Source organism: Psammomys obesus, unplaced genomic scaffold, assembly GCF_907164565.1.
Source record: "Psammomys obesus unplaced genomic scaffold, mPsaObe1.curated_primary_1811, whole genome shotgun sequence".
Taxonomy (NCBI): Eukaryota; Metazoa; Chordata; class Mammalia; order Rodentia; family Muridae; genus Psammomys; species Psammomys obesus.
In genome coordinates this window covers 15,579,553-15,602,998 of record NW_026585895.1, presented here as the reverse complement: position 1 = coordinate 15,602,998, position 23,446 = coordinate 15,579,553, and the positions used below count along the sequence as shown (strand labels likewise).

Sequence of the window (23,446 nt, the reverse complement as noted above, 5' to 3'; positions counted from 1 at the left end):
TTTTATGTGGAGAGAGCTGAAGGGTCACTTATGTCAACTGGGAGGCATTACCTACACTGGAAGACAGCACACATACTCTCTAACATTAACCAAGTCCAGTGGTGATGAGAATTATGTCTAATACTGTCCCTCTAGATGTTGTAGCTAAATTGTTAAGTAGATTAAATATAAGTTATTGTCTGAGAAGTAGCATAATGAAGCAGACAGCACATGGGAATGGGTTATGAGAAATTTGCTTAGATCAGAAAGTTAACAGGAACTGGGAGAGGAGATAATCCGAGGAATGTGCAAAAATAACGAGCTTCTTTAGAAGACAAATTAAATAGCACTAAAAAAAACCAGCAGGCAGCTGGTCTTTGAAAACGTAACTGTGACAGGGAACAGAGCTTGTTTCCATTCTTTTTTTTTTTTTTTTTTTAGTATTGTGTCACTTTCTTTTTTTTATTTTTTTTTAATTTTATTTTTTTTTCTTATCAGTTACATTTTATTAACTCTGTATCCCAGCCGTGTCCCGATCCCTCATTCCCTCCCAGTCCCTCCCTCCCTCCCTCATCTCCACCGTGCCCCTTTCCAAGTCCACATTGAACGTATGACAGGAGTCTACTGAGCGCATTGGAAAGACTCTAACTAGCAGTGTTTTCAAAGCAAAGACTCATGACCAAACCTTTGGCAGAGTACAGGGAATCATAAGAAAGAAGGGGAGTTAGTCTGATGGGGAAAGGATAGGAGCTCCACAAGGACCAAATATATCTGGGCACAAGGTCTTTTCTGAGACTGACATTCAACCAAGGACCATGTATGAATATAACCTAGAACCTCTGCTCAGATGTAGCCTGTGGTAGCTCAGTAACCAATTGGTTTCCCATAGTGAGGGGAACAAGGACTATTTCTAACAGGAACTCAATGACTGGCTCTTTGGCCTCCCCACCCCCCAAGGGAGGAGCAGTCCTGTTAGGCCACAGAGGAGAGCTTTGCAGCCAGTCCTGAAGATACCTGATAAAACAGGATCAGATGAATGGGGAGGAGGTCCTCCCCTATCAGTGGACTTGTTTCCATTCTTATTGCCACCTTCACTACTGGGAAGGGCTTAACTGTTGTAGTACCCCACCACACAGAACTATGTTTGCTTTACATAAGGTAACAGATCAGGTATGATATACATCAATAATATGCAACAGTGGCTACCTCCCAGCAGAGCTGCAGAGAGGCCTAAATAAGAGAACTGGAGAGAAGAAAATCACAGAAGGAGCTCTGAGGTGGTCAAACACAACACGGTCGTTTTAAATGAATTCATACGGAAACACGTGATTTCTCTTCATGGGAGTGAGGGGCTGACAGGGCCTAGCCTTTGAAAAGGTTAATTGGTGATTAGTGGAATTTAATGGGAGATTGAATACTGATCATGAATTCTCAAATCTGTTGAATCCACTTTTGGGATTGGCTTTGCAGTTCAGCAGCTCTGACATTCTGCCTCTGTCCTTGGATTATCAAGAGGACTTTGGTTAAGCAAACATTCTTTGGGAATGACCATTATATCTATATGAGGAATATCATATATATATATGTATATATATATATATATACATATATATATATGAGGAATTGGAGAGAGGGGAAAGGTGTAGAATGTTGTAAATACCATACTAATATAAGAAAATCTCAAATGTAAATTCAAAAAGAAGATTCATGCAAAGATTCTTTACAAGAAAGCTTGAGCTATAAAACAATTAAATGGAAGCAAATATTGATTTCAGTTCTTAGTGTGTTTCTAGACAGCAGAAAAATTCCAAAAAAAAAATAATAATGGGAATTTTTTTCTTATGGGAATCAGCATATTAAGTCTCTGTGATACTTATTTATTTTGTGTTCTAACTGTATAATTCCAGATACTATTGCTGAATAAGGAAGAGTGTAATGCTCAGCATGGTTGATAAAGCCAGTGTCGAAAGGAAAAAGAAAAATCATATATCAGATGTTTTATATATTTATATATAAACATTTATAAATATATAACTTATAAATATTCATTTCAAGCTTCTTGTTTTTATGTTCTTAAACTTTTATGTATGTGTGTGTATATCTTTTAGTAGATGCAGTTCTGTCTTGCACTGAGATTGAATTCTGCAATGAAAATGTAAACTATTCTCTCCTGGGTTGTTTTCATTTGTGTTCAGCTAATGGATTTGTGGGTGAAGCTTTCAAATCATGTTTGTTTAACATGTAGCAAACTAACGTCTGTAAAAAGTTACATATGTGGAACATGCGTGTGTCTGTGTGTGTGTGTATTTTACATGATTACAAGTATCTCCAAGTACAAGTATCTACAAGTATCTTCTGTGCTGAAGACATGGCTCGGTTGTTAAAAGCACTTGTGCTCTTTCCATGGACCAGAATTTGATCAAGTGACTCATAATTTCCCTTTAACGATAGGTCCATAGGATCTGGCGGCCTCTTCTGCCATATGCAGGCATCCATATTTTTGGAACATTTATATGATTGCAGACATATGCATAAATAAACAGTAAAATAAAAAAGTCTTCAAAAGAGTTATAGCTTCAACTAAAACTTAAGAGTAAATTTAAACATGAGTTGGGAGAATAAAAGTTCAATTTTTTGTTTTAACTAAATTTAAACATTTCTATTTATTTTATATATTTTTATTTTATGCATCATTTCGTTGCATTTTATTGTACTTAAATGCATGCGTTTATCAGCAGTACCAAGCACTGACGTGACATCCACAGAAGAGCACGACATGAGTAACAGCTTTGATAGTACGGAGTCGGTGGTATGTAAACATTTAATCCGAGGTCCTTATTTCCACAGCTTTGCTTTGTTTAACAAATTAGTGAAAGTAAATAAAATTAGTTTGTCAGATGACCCTAGAAAATAACTTATCAGAACTTAGTATTTATTTTTTTGTTTTGACCCTATGCTTATTTAATTTTTTTGGTTGTTTTTTGTTTTTGTTTTTGTTTTTAGTGGTTGCAAAAGTTTTTATTTTTAGCACCCTTTTAGGAATGTGGCAAATCCAAGGTAAAGGAACAAATATTTCTACTGATGCTCACTTTTTAAAATTAACTCAATTTACATCTCAGTCATAGACCCCTCCCTCTTCTCCTCCCAGTCCTACCCTCCCTCTGCATTTTCTCTTCTTTATTCCTCAGAATAGGTGACTCCACCACCTAGACACCCCGGTGCCCTATCTAGCTCAATTCCATCCTCTCTCTCTCTTCTCCCCCTATTCCCCTCCAAGGGGAGGAGGACCACCCCTATCAGTTTTTAGTCTTTTAATATTTCCACACTTAAACAGTGCACCTTGGTCATGTCCATTTCTTCCTCCCTTTGTCAAGATCCTCTCCTCGATCCTAGCATGTCCCCCATCTTTCTCCCAACTGAATGCCTTTTACTTTTTTATGTGTCACTAAGTCCAAATAACGCTGCCCTTATGCACATGTAAAAGAGTCCCCCACTGGACCACAGGCAGCCTACTGATGGCCACTCCCAACACAAAGAAAAGTGTCTTTTCCTCCCTGCGCAGCCATCATTATCTCCTCAGCTAAGGGGGTGGGGGGAGGAGGGAGCACTGAGACTCCCATCCCCATCCACGCTAGAATCTTCAGCTCTCTTGACCTCGTGGAAGCATGTGTGTAGCAGCCAGACCTCCTGTGATATCACTTGTCCGATATTTTAGCCCATCATTGTTTGAAAACTCCTGGAATCTTCGTGATTTTGGAGATAAATGTCTTTTCTACCGTTGCCACCTGTCTGTCTGAAATCACCTGTGCCAACATAGGAATAAATCCTCTAACATGCTGAGGGGTTAAGGATACAAGTTCTATGATTAAGCATTTGGAATTCTGAGCAAGCTCTTGTGATGGCAGGCAAATTAAGATTGATGTTAAAGTGTTTTCATTCACAGTGGGTCAAGGTTTATGTTTTCTGATTAACAGTCAGTGGTTGCAGTACTAAAGTTGCATCCTTTTTAGCCCTCTAGCAGACCTCCATTAGTCTTAAGTGTCTTCCATTGTTCTCCCGTTACACATTGAAAATAGGGTCAAACAACTTACTGCAGTGTTTATTAAAACGGCCCATTAAACACTTTCAGCATAAGGGCATTTTTCTGGTTCACCTCCATGTAAAGGACCTTTTCAAATGTTGTTATGAAGGTTATTATACACTGCACTTATTATATCTGATAATGGTCTTAAAAGATACCTCATATTGATCCACATATCTGCATAGATTGCGTTTGCAGAGTTGTTTTTTTTTGTTTTGTTTTGTTTGTTTGTTTGTTTTAGCAGTTATGTGTTTGGGTGACATTTGAGAACTAGACTTGATGTTCTTTGTATGATTTAAATGATTTAACTGTGAATATATTGTTATTTTTGCCAGTCTACTGTACGATACACTTTAAAATTTTTATACTCCAGATAAGGCTTTTAAATACAGAGATTAGAAGGCTACTACAAATGCAAACAATACAGATATGTGAATTGATATGGAACAGCTTGTTGGATTTTATTGCCTCCACATCTCTTTTCCAACTTCGTGGGCCCTATTTTAAAAATATTTATTTTTATTTTATGTGTGTGAGTGTTTGCCTGCATGGATGTATTTGCCCTGCATGTGTGGTTAGTGCCTGCAGAGGCCAGAAGAGAGTTCCAGATCATCTGAAACTATAGTTCAGGACAGCTGCAAAGTGGAGGGTGCAGGGAATCAAAGCTAAGCCTCTGCAGGAACAGGAATTGCTTTCTTACTGAGCCATCTCTTAAGCCCTCCCCTTTTTTCTTTAATACAAAGCACACACTAAGATGTTGATACTATTTTATTATTAGAAAAAGAAGTGAGACACACACACACACACAGACACACACACACACACACGTTTCGCTTGTTGCCATGGCAACACTTCTAGGTTCCCACATGTCTCCACCCTTGGTAGTGGAATGCTGTCCACACTGTACTCATTGGGGACTTGCCCGGGATGTAATAAGTGTGCTCTGGTGATGTCATTGGGGAATACAGATGCTGTAAGAATTATTTTCACAAGTGAAATGTATTATTTGTATTTTTATGTACCTGCGATATTGTTTATGTTTTGAAATCTTAGCATAAACAATCTCAACTGTATCTTTCTTTGATGGTGTGTATTTGACACCTACTATTCTTTCTATGAAAATGATTACCAGTTCCCTCTAGGCCTTCTCTTTTTTTATTCAATGCCTATGAAGTAAAACTTGAAATTGACTTAAATGAGGTACATCTCTTACAATATCATGCAGTCACTGGAATCTTTCCCTAATTTCTATTTTTTGTTTTTAAGATGAGAAGCTCTGATTTCTTATAAGTCTCTAATCCATTTGTGCGACTCCTTTTTCATTTTAATTTCATAGCTTATGTCTGAGTGTCTTCTACAGAAGAAAGATGTGGGTCATTTACCTGGAACTACAGATCAAAGAAGTAAACATATTACAAGTGGAGGAATGAAAGGTGTGAGCCCTGTTTATGAGATGTCCATGGATAGAATAGTGATTTAAATCAGGAGGAGCAATATTTGAAAGAAGAAATACAATTAGTTTTTCTATAATAAGTTAAAGAAGTGGTTAAATGGTGATTAGATTGATTTCTAATACAGTTTCAGCAGACCCTAACCGAATACGTAAGTAAAACAGCTGAATTGTTCAATAAATTACAGAGTAATATCTGAGGGGTATTTAACCACAACACAATGCAGATAAGACATCGCTGTAAATGAGGACAGAGTTATGCATGGAGTACAGGGATTACCAGAAGCCAGGGAAGGAGTGTGTTGTGGTTAGAAGGTACTATGGGGTTACATACTAGAAAATACTTGGATGGCACAATTTGGTTCTGATAGATTTGTTTAATTTTTTCTTCACAACTTATTCATTATATATGCCAATTGAAGCCCTCTCCCCCCAGTCCCTCCCTCCCTCCCTCTTCCCCTCATCTCCTTCCCCTAGTCCACTGAAAGGGGAAGTTCTCCACTATTGCCATTTGCCCATAGCTTGTTAAGTCTCATCAGTACTGCCTGGATCCTCTTCCTTCTTGGCCTGGCAAGGCTGCATCAAATGGCAGAGAAACACTTAAAGATATGCTCAACATTCTTAGTCATCAGGGAAACGAAAATCAAAACAATCCTGAGATTTCACATTACACCCATCAAAATGGCTAAGATAAAAAACTCAAGTGACAACACATGCTGGAGAGGATGTGGAGAAAGGGGAACCCTCCTCCATTGTTGGTGGGAGTGCAAACTTGTTTGCAACCACGTTGGAAATCAATCTGGAGCTTTCTCAGAAAATGAGGAATAGCACTTCCTCAAGATCCAGCTATACCACTCCTAGGCATATACCAAAACATGCTCTACCATTCAGTAAGGACATTTTGCTCAACTATGTTCATAGCAGGGTTTTTGTTTTGTTTTGGTAATAGCCAGAATCTGAAAACAACCTAGATGTACCTTAACAGAGGAATGTATACTGATGATTTTTTTTAAAGGACACAAAGTTGGGTATCTAGTGAAGGAGTGGATCTGGAAAAAATTAAGAGAGGGAAAATGAATAAGATCAAAACACAATGTATGAAATTCTCAAAGAATTTAGATTTTTTTTTTAATAAAGCAGGCAAATCATATACCGTGGGCTCATATGTTTTAACTCTTATCCCCGCCCCTTGGTACTCTCTAGGAATGCTATTACCATCTGGAAAATGGATCTGTGGTGTAGAAGGTGAGTTGACGGAGACAGACTTTGATACTTTTGGCTTACCCTCACTTCCTTTTTTGGGAATCATGATAGAGATGGCCACGTGATTCAGCAGCTTTAGGATTCCAGAGTTATCCTTGGGTAAAAGAAGCTGCCAGTCTACCAGCCACACTCTCAGGAGTAGATGCCAATGCTCTGTACAATGATTCACTACTTACTATGTTGATTACAGCTAAACCAAAATAAGGATAAATACTGATTTGGTTCTAGGCTAGTTTGAAGGGAGCATGAAGGTTGCAGAGAGATAAATAATAATAAATAATAAAATTTTACGTACCTGTTGGAACCAGCATATTAAACACTTACAGAGTTACATTTATAATTGTGTAATACACATGCACTGTTAAATAGGAATGGGTGCTGTAGTCTGAATGTATGTGTAAATAAATGAATAAATTCAGACAATAATTATAACAATGATTTACTTTCTATGTACAAGACAGCAAGAGATTAGGTTGAATTTGGAACTCTTAGTGAGGAAACCCAAGAGTTTCTTTCTTTTATTTTTTTATTTTAATTTTTTCTACATAATTTATTCATTATACATTCCCATTGAAGCCCCTCCCTCAACTCCCCCACGTCCCAACCTTCTTTCCTTCCTCTTCCCCCCATCCCCTTCCTCTAGTCCAGTGAAAGGGGAGTTCTCCACTTTGCCATCTGCCCATAGCTTAAGTCTCATCAGGACTGCCTGGATCCTCTTCCTCCTTCCTCCATAGCCTAGTAAGGCTGCGTCAAAAGGGGCAAGTGATCAAAGAGCAATCAACTGAGTCCATGACAGAGGTAACCCCTGTTCCCCTCAGAGATACACATGGAAACTGAGCTGCCAATCAGTCACATTTGAGCAGAGGGTCTAGGTCCTCTCCATGTATGGGTCCTCTGTTAGTGCATCAGTCTCTGCAGGATCCCCTGGGCTCAGATCCTTTAGCTTTTTGGTCTCTTTGTGGGGCTCCTATCCCCTCCATGTCCCTGTATTTCCACCCCTCTCTGCTTCCATAAGACTCCCTGCACTCTGCCTAAAGTCTGACCATGAGTCTCAGCATCAGCTGAGATCCATCTTGCAAATAGATTCTCTGAAGTCATATTGAACCTCAAAGCTCAGTCACTACATCTGCGGCTTTTTGGGAAGCAGAATGGGATGCTAGTGTTGTTGTGAGCTGCGTCATTTTGATTCCTCCCATAGTTCTTAGATATCAAATGTGTTATATAGCAGAAAGGACTCTTGCATTCAGATGTTGCTTCCATTATCTTTTCAACTGAGTTGATAAAAAGAGAGAGAGGATATTTCATAGTACTGAACATCTATGCAATCATTTCAGTTAATGAAAAGGGTATTGATTAAAAACTTCACACATCTCTGGGGTTTTTGTTTGTTTGCTTTTGTTTTTGAGATGGGTTTTCCCTGTGTAGCCTTGTCTGTCCTGGACTCACTTTGTAGACCAGGCTGGCCTTGAACTCACAGCAATCTACCTGCCTCTGCCTCCCTGAATGCTGGTATTAAAGGTGTGGGCCATCACACCTGGCTCCACCCATTTCTCCTGCACATTTCTTAAAAAGCAATTTTCACCATCTCTTTGTTCTTGCTGAGTCACAGAACAAATGGCTAACACGGTAAACTGCTATAGCATGACAGAATAAATGTTTCTAATATGTTTTCATAAATATATGTGTCCTGATGATTGCCATCAGTGTACACAGAAGCATTAACCCCTCAGGTCCAGGGTTTGTCATTTGACCAGTAATCACATCTGTCTTCAACACTCAGCATGACTCCAAAGTAGCATATTTGCCTTTTCATGAATGATATTCATTAGACTCACCTAACTCTGAAAAATCCTACCTTTAGGTTTAGTTAAAATTTTATCCTTATTTTTGGTTTATTCCTGTTTTCTTTTGTCATCATGAAATAAAAACATGAAAGGAGACGAACAATTATCTCTGAAACCTAAAATCTAGATAGTTTGCAATTTTCCAAGCAAGCCAATTGGAAAGCTTCCCTTTTCTACTTCTACAGTGCTATTACCAAGTTTCTTTGCCTGAATTTTTGTAGCTGAATCTATATCCCTTTGTGTTTTTAGGATCTCCAAAGGAATATTCTCCTCAATTCAAGGTAGTACATGTTATGTAGTTCTCAGTATGATTAACTTCATGTTTTATGAAATAAAAAAATAACCTCTGAATTTCTTCTCTCAACGTCCATACAGCCTGACACTCAATGGGAGAGCCTGTTTGAATACACAGCAGTTGTAAGCATGCATGAAAGTACAAGTGAATCAGGTAATTTGCGACATCAGTGCTATGCAGAGCAGTGTGAGATATGACATATTCGCCATGTTCTTACTCTTCCATTTCTACAACCCTAAATCTGAGGAAAGAATTTGTCAATGGTTCAAATGCCCTTGTTGATAATTGGCACATGAATTACAAAATTTAATCAAATGTTAGAGACAGGATTTAAAAAAAATAATCTCCCAAGTACAGTTCACAGTGAAGATCTTTGACCAGTCATGCAACAGCCGCTGTTTAATGCTTGACACCTTTCCCAAAGCTTACAAATAATTACTGAAAAAGTGGACATCACTGAGCGTACCTGTGTTCTGTGATTCACCTGACCCGTGGGATTCAGGCTCATCTTGAAGACTACAGTACTTTACTGACGTGTAGAGGGTGAAGATACATTTTCACTCCTACTGGAAATCACAAGCAACCGGACATTCGCATTCAGTATTTCTTCCAAGCGGTTCACCATGGCCTTCATAGTTTTTGCTGAGTTGCAGAATGGGCTCTATTCACAGATCATGTTTCTTAATGTAAATATTACAAGATGATTTCACATCATGAACAATTTTGGAAACATTTCTAGTTGAGGTCTGAGTCTTCTTTTCATCTCACGCCTTCAATGCATGCACCCCGTGACATGCTTGTTCTGTTGATGTCCTTTTTCCTGCATGTGCACTGATCTCTGCCAAGTGCAAGTATGCCAATAAGACACTTCAAAAATATTGCTCTCTGTGTATCTAAAATGTGTTGGAAATTCTTTCCACAATCAGAATTTGGTCTGGCCCTCCAACTTTGCATTTTCATTTGTATCCACTTTTCATTTACATGGCCAGGCGGGTAATGCCTGCTCCTCACCAATTCATATATTTCAGAGTAAATACACCTCCATCGTTTTCTTCTGCTGTGTTCTCATGATTTTCAGTCTTCTATGCACTTGACCAAAGTTATGCCCCAGTCCAGGATTACCAGTGGGAAATCTATTGCTCACCTTTCCATCAAAAGGGTATAATTACCAAATCCCTACCTAGCATTTAGCAGTATTTCAACCAATGATTACTGAATAAGAAGAAGAATGACTTATTACACAAAGATGACATAAATGTTGCTCCTTCTCATCTATTATCAGATGAAATGCACATGTTTAATTATTTAATTTTTAAAGCACAATAGTAAACTCATTAAGTTATAAAAGGTGCCATTTTAGAGATGCCTAATTTTTAGAAAAAATATAGCCAATCATTTGAGACTCTCCACAACCGACTGAATTTTTTCCTTCATTAAATTATTAATTTGGTCGTTTTAAAAAGTGAAAACAAGAATGTTGGGAAAGTAGACAAAACTTTTTGACATGTTTGCTTCTTTCTGCATTTAATACAGAAAAAACAACAATATTTCTGATATGAGGTTGAGAATATTATACACTGTGGATCTGAATACTTCAATGGTATTTTCCAGCCCGGTGTTTAGAGTTTATTTATTCATGTTGAGTGGCTCATTTTGTGGGTAAATGTTTAAAATCGTTGGGTTCTCTTTTCCTCACACTATATAAAGTCTTCCCAAGTGATGTGTTTAAGTTTGCATGAACATTTGTACCTCACAATATATTAAACAATCAACTAAATAGCAAGAGCCCTTAAAATTATTACTTGGAAAAGATGAAAATTCAGTGTCATTAATATTGTGTTTGAACATTCAATTTATTTCTGTATATTGCCTTCATTTTATGAATTATTACTATATTATAACTAAAATTAACTGACTATATCCTTTTGTCAGAAGACCCAGGCAATGAAGCAAAACCAACAGAAAAGCTAATAAAACTTGAGAGGCATCAGAGTGCAGAGTCATGGGTATGTAAATATTACAATGATAAGTCTCATTCAATACTATGTTTTTCTTGTTCAATAAATAAAAAGGCAAATTACATATCATACTATCAGAACAATTAGTCCCAATTATATTCTTTATTTAAAATATATCTTACCATCTTGTTATTCTTAAAATATTCTTGGGGTTCTTAGATAATCAAAGGTAAACATGGTCTTAATTCTGTTGTTCAATATCCTTATGAAAATTATTTGAAACTTCATGTGTGGTAGATGCATAAAATACTAATTTGTTAAATTCAAAATAGAGCCTCAGGAATAAGCAGATAAGTAAATCCCCTAGTTGCTACATACCCAGCAGTTTCTTCATGTCAGTATCCCTTACTGAAATGATTTAATTACCTAGTACCTTTTGTTCAGTTCTCCTTATAAGAAACCATTTCTATGTTCTTTAGAAAGAATATTCTATTCTTTCTTTTCTTTGGGAATGGAATGTTGAGTATTCCAAAGTATTTTCTTTGTTTCTTTATTTTTAAATCTATTTATTTTTCCGCTTATTTTCTTTATTGACAATTGATGTTTTGTTTTATTTGATTCCATCTGCTTATTTATTATTATTATTTCTATATATATTTATTGACTACATGTAAGAAAGCACCAGCAGATGTCTCTAAACACATAGGGCCTTTTAAGTTTTGCATAATAAATAGTAAACATTTGATGAACTCCTAAGCTTTTACTTGTTTAGCAAAGACTATGCTTTGAAACCATGTGTGTGAGCACATTTTATCATTTCCTCAGTCTATGACATAGCAGTAAGATTAAAATCAGAGGTTTAACAATGAGCTTTATATGTCATGTTTTAATTATTATTATTATATGATAACACTAAGAGAGAAACAGTGCTTTTCCTTGAGAAAATAAGTAAAACACACACTTTCTGTTTATTTTCATAGTAAAAATATTTGATGCTTGTTAGTACTTGTATTTGTGGAATTCTCACTAAACTAAAAGTATTTATTAGTTGCTTTGCTGCAGATGGAAGTATCACACATTGTGGTTGTGGTTTTAATATCAAAATATTATAAATTAAACTTAGCATTTCTTTTTATAGGTTAAATGTACTAGTTATGCATTTGATATAAATTCTCACATTAAAATCCTACAAATAATCCTAATTTGTCTTCACTTGTTAACACATACTTGACAGTTATTCTGATTCTTAGGAAATGTTTTCTATTTCCTTCCATGTGTGGTTCTCAGTGTGAGAAGATTGTGAATTCAGCAGCTAGGCTTCAGTTAGGTAATACTTAAGGTTTTCAGTCTGAATGACATGGCTTCCCCTACATTCTGCTCTCAATTTTAAGTCTAATTGTGTTTGGAATGAAGCATTCTAATACTCTTACAAGGAAGATATTTTGCAGCTCACTTTGTGTTATTTTTAACAGACTATCTCTGAGACTTTTTCACAGGAAGATGATGTGGTTCCTTTAGCCAGGACTGCAGAAGAAACACCAAGTAATACAGCAAATGCAGAAGTGAAAAGTAAGATCTGTATTTTATATGTAGCCCTCAGGGTACCTATTTCTGTGAATCAGAGGGTTGGCCTATTCTACTAGTCAAATGCACTTAGCTATTTCTCATATAGCAAGTCAAGCTTAATACTAGCCGCGTGTGAAGTTTCTGCAAACATAATTGAATGAACTGCTAAAGAGGCTGAGATACCAACTATATCACAGAGTATTATATTGTCTGAGGAATGGCAAGACCAAGTCAGGGAAAGGGGTGACAGGAAAGCCGTCAAGGAAAAGCAACCAGTGAAGGAAACAAGCAGTGCTTGATGGCTCAGAAAGATTAATTGTTCTCTAATGTGCGTATTATCTATGTAGCATGACAACGGAAGCATGTATTTTCACTCCTCTTCCCCTTTGGGAAGACATGGAGCATTTATTACCTCATCCTGAACACCAATGTTTGATTTTCACAGGGCAAATAGAAACACAGCTGGTGTGTCATGCAGGAATAGGAACTGAAGTCCAACAATAGTTACCACTCAGAGTAGCATTATCCATACCCTAATAAGAAAAGCAAAGAGAAGAAAAATAGTGGCTGTGTTTTGATGTTGTCAGAACACCATGGCTGTTCAAAGATTGTTTGGAAATGTATAATTTCTTCTGTGGGCTTCATGTCGTAAACATAAGGATGAGAGACAGAGTCTTAATCTGAAGCAGAAAGTGGAGCCAATAGAATTTAGACAGCCATCTCTATCAGCCACTGCCTATGGTTCCTTGCTGTGATAAAACACCATGTTAGGAACAATGTGGGCATTCCTGGCAGCTTACTCCAATCATACAGTGGTTAGTACCCCATTTCATGGCTGCAGCAACCTCAGTTCAAAATGGTGACTTGGAGAGAAACGAGACCATTTTATCTTCCATCATCGAGGAAAGTCAGAGCAAGAACTCCAGCAGAGTTAGGAACCTTGGAGGCAGGAACTGAGGCAGAAGCCATGAGAAATGCTGTTTAATGACTCTACTTTCTTATACGCCTGGAGACCACCTGCCCAGGGGCAGCATTGCTCACATCAATGATGTCAATCAATGATGATTGACCACATCAATCATCAGCCAAGACAGTATCCCACAGACTTGGCTACAAACCAATCTTATGGATGCATTTCCTTAATTAACACCCTCTATTCCCAAATGTGTCTAAGTTTGTATCCAACTGGCAGAACCCAACCAGCACAGCCATCGACTCTTCCCTTTGGGAGATCACTGTTGAAGCTCATGACAGAACTGACAGGGAGATTTAGCAGCTCCAAGATTCTGCATTTGTCCATTTTATCCTTTTGATAAAAAGGTTCTGAGTCAATCAAACATAGTTTGAGGAGCAGTTAGCAAATGATCTTTTAAAAGATCTATTAGATAATTGTTTGAGGCATTACAAAAACCTGAAGAAAGTTGAATATTGTTTTGGTCCGTTCATGTTTTTGAGCAACAGAAAAATAAAAAAAAAAAGTTTTAGTTTCTTATTGCAAACAGCTAAGTCTCTACAATATTCACTACCCCTATACTTCTAATTTTATAATTCTTAGCTACTATGCCAAACTTAGCGATGGTCAGTATAATGGTGAAACTATTATCTAATAAAAAGAATGGGAATATTAGACCTAGAGACATCCTCCAGAGTCCTGATCTTTTCTCTGATCAGAGATAGCTTTCCTCTTTTCTATTCAGAGTGTTCAAAATGGAATACAGGCTTTTCCTTTTTTTGTTCTTTGGATTCATAATCAGACTTTGAAAAATCATCCATTAAAGCTCCCTTAACACGTTATTATTATTTTTCTTGTATTTCTGTCCTTTTCCACCACCACCTCAAAACACCTAGGGAGTCTAGCAAATATCTTCAAAAACATATATATGTATTTAATTTATATATTATATTTACATACATGTGGGTTAAATAAAACCTCCTCAAGTCTATATAATGTTGCTATTTCTGAATGTTTGCCTCCACATTCCTCAATTCACCTTGAGAATCCTGCACCAGTTAGCGACTCTTTTGATTAATGTGTGTGTCTTTTCCAAAGCTGACAAGTAATGACTGGCGCGGTGGACAATATTGAGCTTCTTGTGTTTTCCAATACAGCCAGAGGTTGAGACGGAGGTTGGTCTGACCTTGGTAACTCAGAGCTATCCTGAACAGCATAGCAGTATTACAAGGCTTACAAAAAAGGAAGCTGTGGTTTTGATTTCTCCTGAAACACACAGCATGCTAGACTTGGGCACTCAATGTCTCTTCTGTTTAGTTTACCAGTGCATTTAGTGTCTGTGCCACTGTAGTCAGTCCTGTTGCTATAAATCATATAACTGAATATAAATATTATAGTACAATAGAATAAAACATAACATAGTCAGACAAATGTGATCTTATACTCTTCAAAATTCACCCTGAAAAAGTTCACTGGGTACAGGAGAATGGGTACAGACCTGATGACCTGGGTCCATTCCTGGATCCACAGGGCAGCTTGAGAGAACTGACTCTACAATTTTCTTCTAACCTCCACCCGTGGACCCTGACATGTGAGTGCCTGCACACAGACAGTCAGATGCTCTCCCTCGTGCACGCACACAATTAATTATAAAACCTATGCTATGGATGAGAGTCAGCCAATAAAAGCAAACTGCTGGCCCATCACATCAAATTACATTCTCCAACAGTTCTGTTCTTTCTTATTCCTCCTCTTCTTCCTCTGCCTTCTCTTTCTCCTCCGCCTACACTCTTCTTGAGCCCCCTTCCTTCTCATCCATCTGCTATTCCTTCTGTTTGAGCGCTATGGAAGGCTTTCACATACAATGTCCTTGCATCACAAATGGATGCCGTGTCTCTATATGTAAACCTTGCACGATCCCGTGCGTCATAGAAAATATTAAATTTACAACTACACATTAGGTTTTCTAGAAACTAGAATGTGTATGATGATGATAAAAAGCTACCATTTATCATAACTAAATTTAAACATTTCTAATTATTTCTACATTATATCTTTTTGGTTTTCTACCACTGCTTTACAACAAATATTATGTATGTAATGTGTGCACTCCTCAGCAGCTCCTGACAAAGAAATAATATCAAGAGAAGAGCAAAGAGGTGACAGCCATGGAAATGTTCATTCATTGGTATGTAAATGTCTAACAAGATGGCATAGGTACCTACAATTGTATAATATACCACTATCTGGGATAATAGCAAGTTTGTATTTTTAAAAACATTTTACCATCTTAAAATTCTTAGAATATTCTTGGAGGCTTTCCTTCAAAACTGAACAGCATCTTAGCTTTGTTGTCTAGCATCTTTCTGAAAATTACTAGATTCCACAAGTGTATCAACTCCATAACATGCCAGTTACTTAAGATCACACTATGGTTCCATGAATGAGCTAATAAGTAAAGGTTTTACTTTCTGCACATCCTCCTCTTCCTTTAAAGCAATGTTTGTTCCTGAAGACAATTCTATCCAGGTGATATTCTATTACATCAGCTGTTCAAATAAGATGTACTTTTGAGTTATAATTTTTTAGGATTTTACTAGGAATTGGAATGTGCAGTTCTATTTTACATAGCAGCTTCCTTGTTGACAACTTGGATTTTTTTTTATGTTGTTTTCTGGTATCTGTTCAGTTATCATTTTCCTCATTAAAGACATTCATTGGCTACCTAGCAGAAGGACCTAACAGAGGGCTTGTTGAGTTTTGCCAACTAAATAACAAAATCCGGTGAATACACTGAACAGTGATCCTGCCCACTGAGTGGAATTAAACTAAATTCAGAAGTGTAACTTACAGATGTAGTGCGAGAGTGTGTACTTTATTTTTTATCTTTTTGTAGCATTAAAATGACCAGGCTATTTACTCCAAACACACAACATGGAGTTTTGGGTTTTGCTAATAATTGTAGAATTCCTACTAATCATCAGACTGGTTTATAGAAGTGCTCCTCACATTGTAACTGTCCTCCTTTGAGTTCCTTAGAGATGGGATTTTAATACATTTCAGGTAGTGGTTGTAATTTACTAAAAACTGGATTTGGCATTTATTTTTAATAGGAACAAATGTTGATGTATGTGTGATTTAAATTTTATTTTATTTTATTTTATTTTATTTCATTTTATTTTATTTTATTTTCCAAGACATGGTATCTCCGTGTCACCCTGGCTATCTTTGAACTTGCTCTGTATACAAGACTTGCTTCAAACTCAGAGGTCCACCTGCCTCTGCCTCCCAAGTGTTAAATTGCATTTGAAAATTATTGCTAAATAATCTTCATTTATATTTACTGCTGGCGTTTTGGTATCTGTTAGTCTTATTTCTCTTAAAATGTTGCAGATGGTTTTATGTGTACTTTCTGTTGTCAGTGGGCATGTGGCAAGAAAAACTAGATTTGATTTAGAAAACATATAAGGTTCTTGGTTCAAATGACATGGGTTACATGACTTGGTATGCTAATTTTTGAAACTGACTGCATTTGGAATGTGGTATTTAACTGCTATTATTTCTATATTAATTTTAACTCATACCACCTCTGAGACTCCTGCATACATGGAAGATGTGGTTTGTTTTTCGGTGACTACAGACCAAATACGAGCAAATATGGCAAACTCAGAAACTAAAGGTAGGATCTCCCTTTTACATGCAGCCCTTGGAAGAAATATTCATATAAATAATATTTAGGTGAGTCAGATGGAGCATGTTATTCTCCTAGACAAGGATAATATTGACCTATTTCTCATATAGTAAGTTATATGCTAGTAAGAACGAGGTATTATCTGCTTTCTGCAAATGCTGAAATGTCATGTGCCACTACCACAGCTCAATTTCTAAATAGATTACAAAGTATTGAGTTATCCGGGGAGCACAATGAAGAAGGTGCGGAGGAGAGAGGGGAGGGAATGCTGAGGTGTAGGTATTGTGTTGGGGAGCAAACAGCAGCCAGCACAGGTGTGTTGAGAGCAGAGTGCAGAACACTGGGATTCTCTAGGAAATAAAGTATAGAACACTAGATATGTAGGAACCACAATGTCACCTTCGAATATGTAGCCAAGTGGAGACAGGAAAAGCATGCATTTCAGTTTCTCATCATTATTTCTAGGAAGGCGTTAGGCATGGGTTTTGAGAATTAGATATTAAAATATATTTGGTTACAGTCTGATGTCTTGGTTAATCCTATTGTAAAAGGCCTTCAGGGACTGGCATGATGTATGAAAGCAATTCAGAACAATATTATAAACACAGGCTACTACGAGAATACTTATTTCCAGAGTCACAGAGTTATATTGTAGTGAATGCTGCAATTAGTCAATCTGTAGCTGATTCCAAATACCCAGTAACTATAAGAAGATCGTTGTATTTTATTTTTCAATCAACCATCAGTGTCTATTCTTGTATATGCACATAATTGCGTATGTGACTTTATACATGTGGTCATTGTCAAGTTGTGTTCTTCAAAGCCAACCACTTCACTTCTTTCCCTGGGATGAGGGACTTGCTGAGGAGTTGAGGCTGGTTTGTTAGTGAGCCTTGGAAGTTCTCTTGTCTATTTGGTGAAGACAGGTTGGGTCTTAAGAGAAATAGAGGAAAGTGAACTAAATTTGAACAGTATACGTACTCATGCAAAGGGAACATTACCCTCATATTTCTTTTATGAGTTTGGGAACAGTGAGCACAGTGAATCTGAAAATATCATTGGTATTTTGAAATGTCTGTTACAATTTGATTGCTAATGTTGCTTTGATGAATTTTTGATTGAAACCTCAAAATATTTTATACCTTTAACCTATAGCAAATTGCTGTCCAATTGATACAGAATCATATAAATGTATATATATATATATATATATATATATACATATATATGTATGTGCTTATATGCAAACACTAACGATAAAGAAAACTATTAAGAAAATATGCATTCAAACTTTATTTTAAGTAATTGTAAACCTTTCTTGCTTCATATAGTATATACTTTTTATATAAAATTTATATTTAAAAGTATATATACTTTTATATACCAAGTCATTATATTTTATTTACTTAAATTTGTGCACTTCTTCAGCAAAACCAGACAAAGAAGTGACATCAATTGAAAGACAAACAAAGCATTACAACAGTGAGAGAGCTAAGTCAGTGGTACGTATGCAAATACTTATATTGACAATCATCATTCAATACTGTTTGTTTTTTTTTTTTTTTTAAGGTAGCTTAGGCATACAAACTATACTTCAGATTATCCTCCAGAGCAAATGGTCACAGTTCAATATTTCTTTTTAAAACTTCAGCTCATCACGTTTACTTTTTAAGACTATTTTGAGGTCTGCATGAATGCAGAGACAAACTTCAACTTTCATTCAAATTCCAGTATCTTTCTACAAGTTATGCACCCTGTAAATTTGAAAAACGACATATGTTACAGTCTCCTATTCAATTGATGGTAAAGGAAGGGGAGGTGTCAAGATTTATGTTATTGGAGTAACAGTCCATAAACATTACAACCATAAAGCTGAATCCTTTCTTGCGGTCTCTGGATGACTTCTATTATCTACCGAAAGTTTATTCTGAGAATATGTACTCTCAGTTGGATATGGGTTAACACATAAAAATAACTTTTTAGCTTTTTTTATTTAAAGGGTGTAAACTAGCAAATAGTATTCAAATTACTGTGCGCTTTCTTTTGTATATGCACATTGGTCTGATCTTGGATGGCTCGTATTAGTTCACATATCTGTATGGATTTCATGTGCATAATATTTTAGCAGTCATTTGCTAAAGCAATATCATAGCTGTGTTCGGCATACTTGATGATGTTTTAAATCTGAATAAATTACAATTACATCATATGAACTCTATATACATATTAAACACTGAAAAATCCATTTAAGGGCTTATGACACAGCGACAGGACAGCAAAGGTAGAACAATGCGAACATTTACGATCATGGTACATGATGTGTATGAATAAAGCAGAGGGTGCTTACATGAAGAACAAGAAGAATGTAGTAGCGTCAGTGTGCGGGGTTGGAGAGTCTACAGCTAGTTGTCCTGTGTGACATTTAACTGCACTCTAAGGGTTGAGAGCAAGTCAGTGAGAGCAGTAAATAGGATGACACACTGGGCAGAGGATGGTGGATCACAGCTGTTCATCCTGGGGTCTTCCTATTGCAGCATGACAGGACGCAAAGGCACCTATGCCTCTAGAGTCACCTTTAAAATTATGAAGTATAGACAAGGAGATGTTCAGGGTGCCTGGATCATATCAGACTCTCAATAAATCTTTTTATGCTTCTCTAATTCCTTAGCTTTGCGGTACGCTTTCAAAGTTCTCCCCTTAGTTAGGATTTAAATGTTTAGCGTTTCTTGTATCTGCAGGGTATTGTGTAAATACACTCCTGCATAAAATTTCCATGATCTTTATGAATTCATTCAAGCTTCTTCTTTTTTAATATTTTTTTATTTTAATTTTTATTAATTACACTTTATTCACTTTGTATCCCTCCATAAACCCCTCCCAATCCCACCTTCCCTCCCCCTTCTCCACGCATGTTCCTCCCCAAGTCCACTGATAGGGGAGGTCTTCCTCTCCTTCCTTCTGATCCTAGTTCAAGCTTCTTCTTATCAAAATTGTTATCACTAAATATTGCAGGCTTTAAAAAGTTCTTATATAAAATAAGCAATTAGGGTACTGTTCTCCGCCTACGAAATGCAGAGGGAATTAAACCCTTTCTCCATATCCTTCACTATCTTCAAAACAATATAGGGCACTAAAGTCATGTTAAGTGGCTCATACTAGATCATACCATGTACAATAGAAGAATTTGTTTCTGTGTGTAACATTTGCTAATATCCTTTTGTTTCTACCAAATGTAGTTTTTGGATTTCCAACGAATTGTTCTTGTTGACATCTTCCATTTATTTTACTTACTATGATCCATTTATTTTCCATTATCACAATCTAAAAGTCTTAAATGTTGGAAAAGTAAGTGTAAGAAAGCGCTGCGGATGATGAATAAACACAAGCAGCTTGCTGGGTTTTGCGTAGTACTGAATGAATTTGTTAAGTGTGCAGCACAGATGCTGGATAGTTTTTACATACTGTTTAAAGTTTTTTAAGGTGCCTCATTAATGCCAGGACTGGTTTATGGATCAGTTGGTAAAGTAGTCGCCACAGAAGTGTGATGAGCATTGTTCAAGTCTTCAGTACCCCCATAAGTGCCAAATGGGTATGGAGGCCCATAAGAAACTCAATAGCTACAAAGATGGAGACAGGACCTAAGAGCAAGCTGGCCAGCCAGACTACAGTTTTCAGTAAGCTTTGGGTTCAATTTGGAGATCTTGCCTTATGAACAAAGTGGGGAATAATCAAGGAATATTCCTGAAGTCAGCCTGGGTCTTGGCAGGCAGGAACACATGTGCATTCACACAGGAACACCCACACACATACAGACAAGCGCATAGTTATGCATGCTCAGAGACACAAAAGTAAGAGTGTAGAGAGTGAACAAAGATGTTTTGAAGTCCCCGTTCTGTCTCATCCTCATCAGCTTCAGTTTGGGTATCTGTAAAATGGGGAATAGGTTTACTCTCAATGCTCATTATGAAGTTTTAATATGATATAATTGAATGCTTAGTATATTTGTATTTAACACTAAGGTGGTGCTTCTATCTTATGATCGCTATAAGAAGTGTGATACACACACTTTTAGTTATCATAGAAATAATAGTAGACCGCCATGGTGCTGTACTTGTAGTGGAATATTCTGCTCACTGTCCATATAACTTTGATTGTTGGTTTGTGAAAAACTGGAGTTTAAGGTGAGTGTAATTATACTGATTTGGAAAGCATGCAAGTGCACATTAGATCCATCTCAGAGGTGGAAGAACTTTTGAGTGCATGTATAGAAGCTGTTTTTTTCTTTACTTTTAAAGCATTAACATAATCTTAAGTGTGCCCTTGTGTATCGACATATCATTATACCGACTGTTCTTTCACTGAAAACGTTCCTGAAGGCCTTTCATGTTTGGTTTTCCTAGTCAGTGATCTCATGAATAAACAACATTGGGCTTTCTATTCAAATAGCAGATGTAAGTGCTCTGCTTATTTTCTAGTCTTGTTACTTTTAAAAAGAAAATATCTGACTTCTTAAAGAGTGCATTGGCTTCTGGGCAGCTCAAATTTTATCTTCATTCTAGCAGCTGGGGGAGGAAGAAGAAGGTCACTTCGCTGTGTCCATAGAACAAAGAAGTGAAAATGTGACAAATGGTGAAACGGAAGGTATGAGCCATGCTTTCTGAATAGTCTTTGTAGGGAATGTGTGTTTAAATTAGAGTGCATTAGCGTGCACATGCGTGCAAGTAGACAAAGATACCAACCTAGCTCTTACATAGTGATTTCAAAGAGAAAAATAATGATGGGCCTCATATCTGTTCCACTTTCAACATTAGTGTAGCCGCATTGTTCAATGCACTTAATGCATTAAAACATCTTCACGGCAGTTAGGCATAATGAAACGTACAAATAACTTAGCAACGAATGATGAGAGGATAGTGGAGCCGGCAAGACAACAGAAACTGTTTAAGGAGCGAGTTGTGTGAAATGCCTCCTGTGGGCTCAAGCTTTGTCAAGGTCTCCAGCTTGTGACAGTGGTTATCTTCATTCAGCATTTATTCTATTTAGCTTCCTATTGGCTGTAGTGGCTCTAAGGTTTATGACAGTAGCTCATATGACTTAATGTAAGAATTTAAAGTAAAATATACTGTGAAAGAATCTGAAACATGTGAGCCTTTCTTGCTAAAAATCATCCTTTCTCCATGTAATAAAGGTTATAAGATACTTGCTAGAGTGGGATTCTAAGACATAAATCCAAATGACTTGCATATAGAATTACTTTTGAACTCTCCCTTCTACTGCATGTATGCCTTCTCCTTTCCTGAATTCTCCTCTTTGGCCTTCCTAAACTCCCAGTACTTTAGAATGTAGACATTGAAATTAAATTCCTAGATTAATTGTGTTAGTACAGATCATCTGAATCTCAGTGAGTTTTATTATATTGTTTACTCTATTTCCAGCCACATTTTGACTGCTTTTTTTTTTTTTTCATAATAAGCAGAGTGTCGTCTCCAGAATTCTAGGTTTGTACACTAATTTATTAACAGTTCGCTTTGCACTGAACAGATAGTGACACTGTGGGGTCATGAGTATTGTGGAAACCTTCCCTACATAGAGCATTCATCATTTATTTTGAACTTTCATTTAAGTAAAATCATCCTGTTATTTGTGGGTATTCTACTAATGATTTTTCTTAAAACGCATTCTATTGATCTACACCTAGGACATATATGACTAAAAGACAATTAAAATCTTGACAGTTAAGAAGACAAAAGCTGCTCATCATGTGCTGACTCTCAGAACTTGACTGAACTCTGGACCTCTTCATTACCATCTGTCTCCCTTTTCTCTAAGATTCCCAGGCTGGTGGTGACTCACACCAACTCATGAAATTATTCTCTCCATCGGCTTCTGCGTGCTCTCTTGTTTTTACATTTTCATCTTTCCGTGCACCTGCACTCACAGTTGTCTCAGTTCGGACTGACTTGTTGGAAATTCATCCATGACCCTCTCAGTGACAGGATGTAAAGTCAATTTCCAGCAGTTAGCTTGACTTTAACAAGTCATTACTGAGTGAAATAAGTAACCTTGTCCATGCCAATCCATTCACAAGCGCACTACCCTTGCAAATTGATTTACACTTGAAATATTAATGTACATTAGGAAAACAGTGAATGTTATAAAAGACTTCCAAGATAGAAATGCCTACATTTGCTAGAAATGCATAGGTGATAAATGGAGACATACGATAACTGATTTGTCTTTAATTTTGTTTGGCTCTGAGTGTCTCACAAAATATTGAATCTTCTCCTAAAGATTATGTGCCCTTGAAAGCATTACTAGTGTAAGTAAAGCTCCAACATTCGCTATTGCTGTTTAAACATTCCCATCT

The 23,446-nt window shown here is 36.8% G+C and overlaps 1 protein-coding gene across 1 annotated transcript in view; it reads left to right on the top strand.

Annotated features, from left to right (window-relative positions):
* The first annotated feature begins 2,755 nt into the window (after positions 1–2,755).
* Positions 2,756–23,446, top strand: part of LOC129671070 (uncharacterized) — a 111,611-nt gene continuing 90,920 nt past the window's right edge. Inside the window, exon 1 of the mRNA XM_055599704.1 lies at positions 2,756–2,788. Coding sequence (XP_055455679.1) covers positions 2,756–2,788 — 33 coding nt within the window. The remainder of the gene's footprint in view (positions 2,789–23,446) is intronic.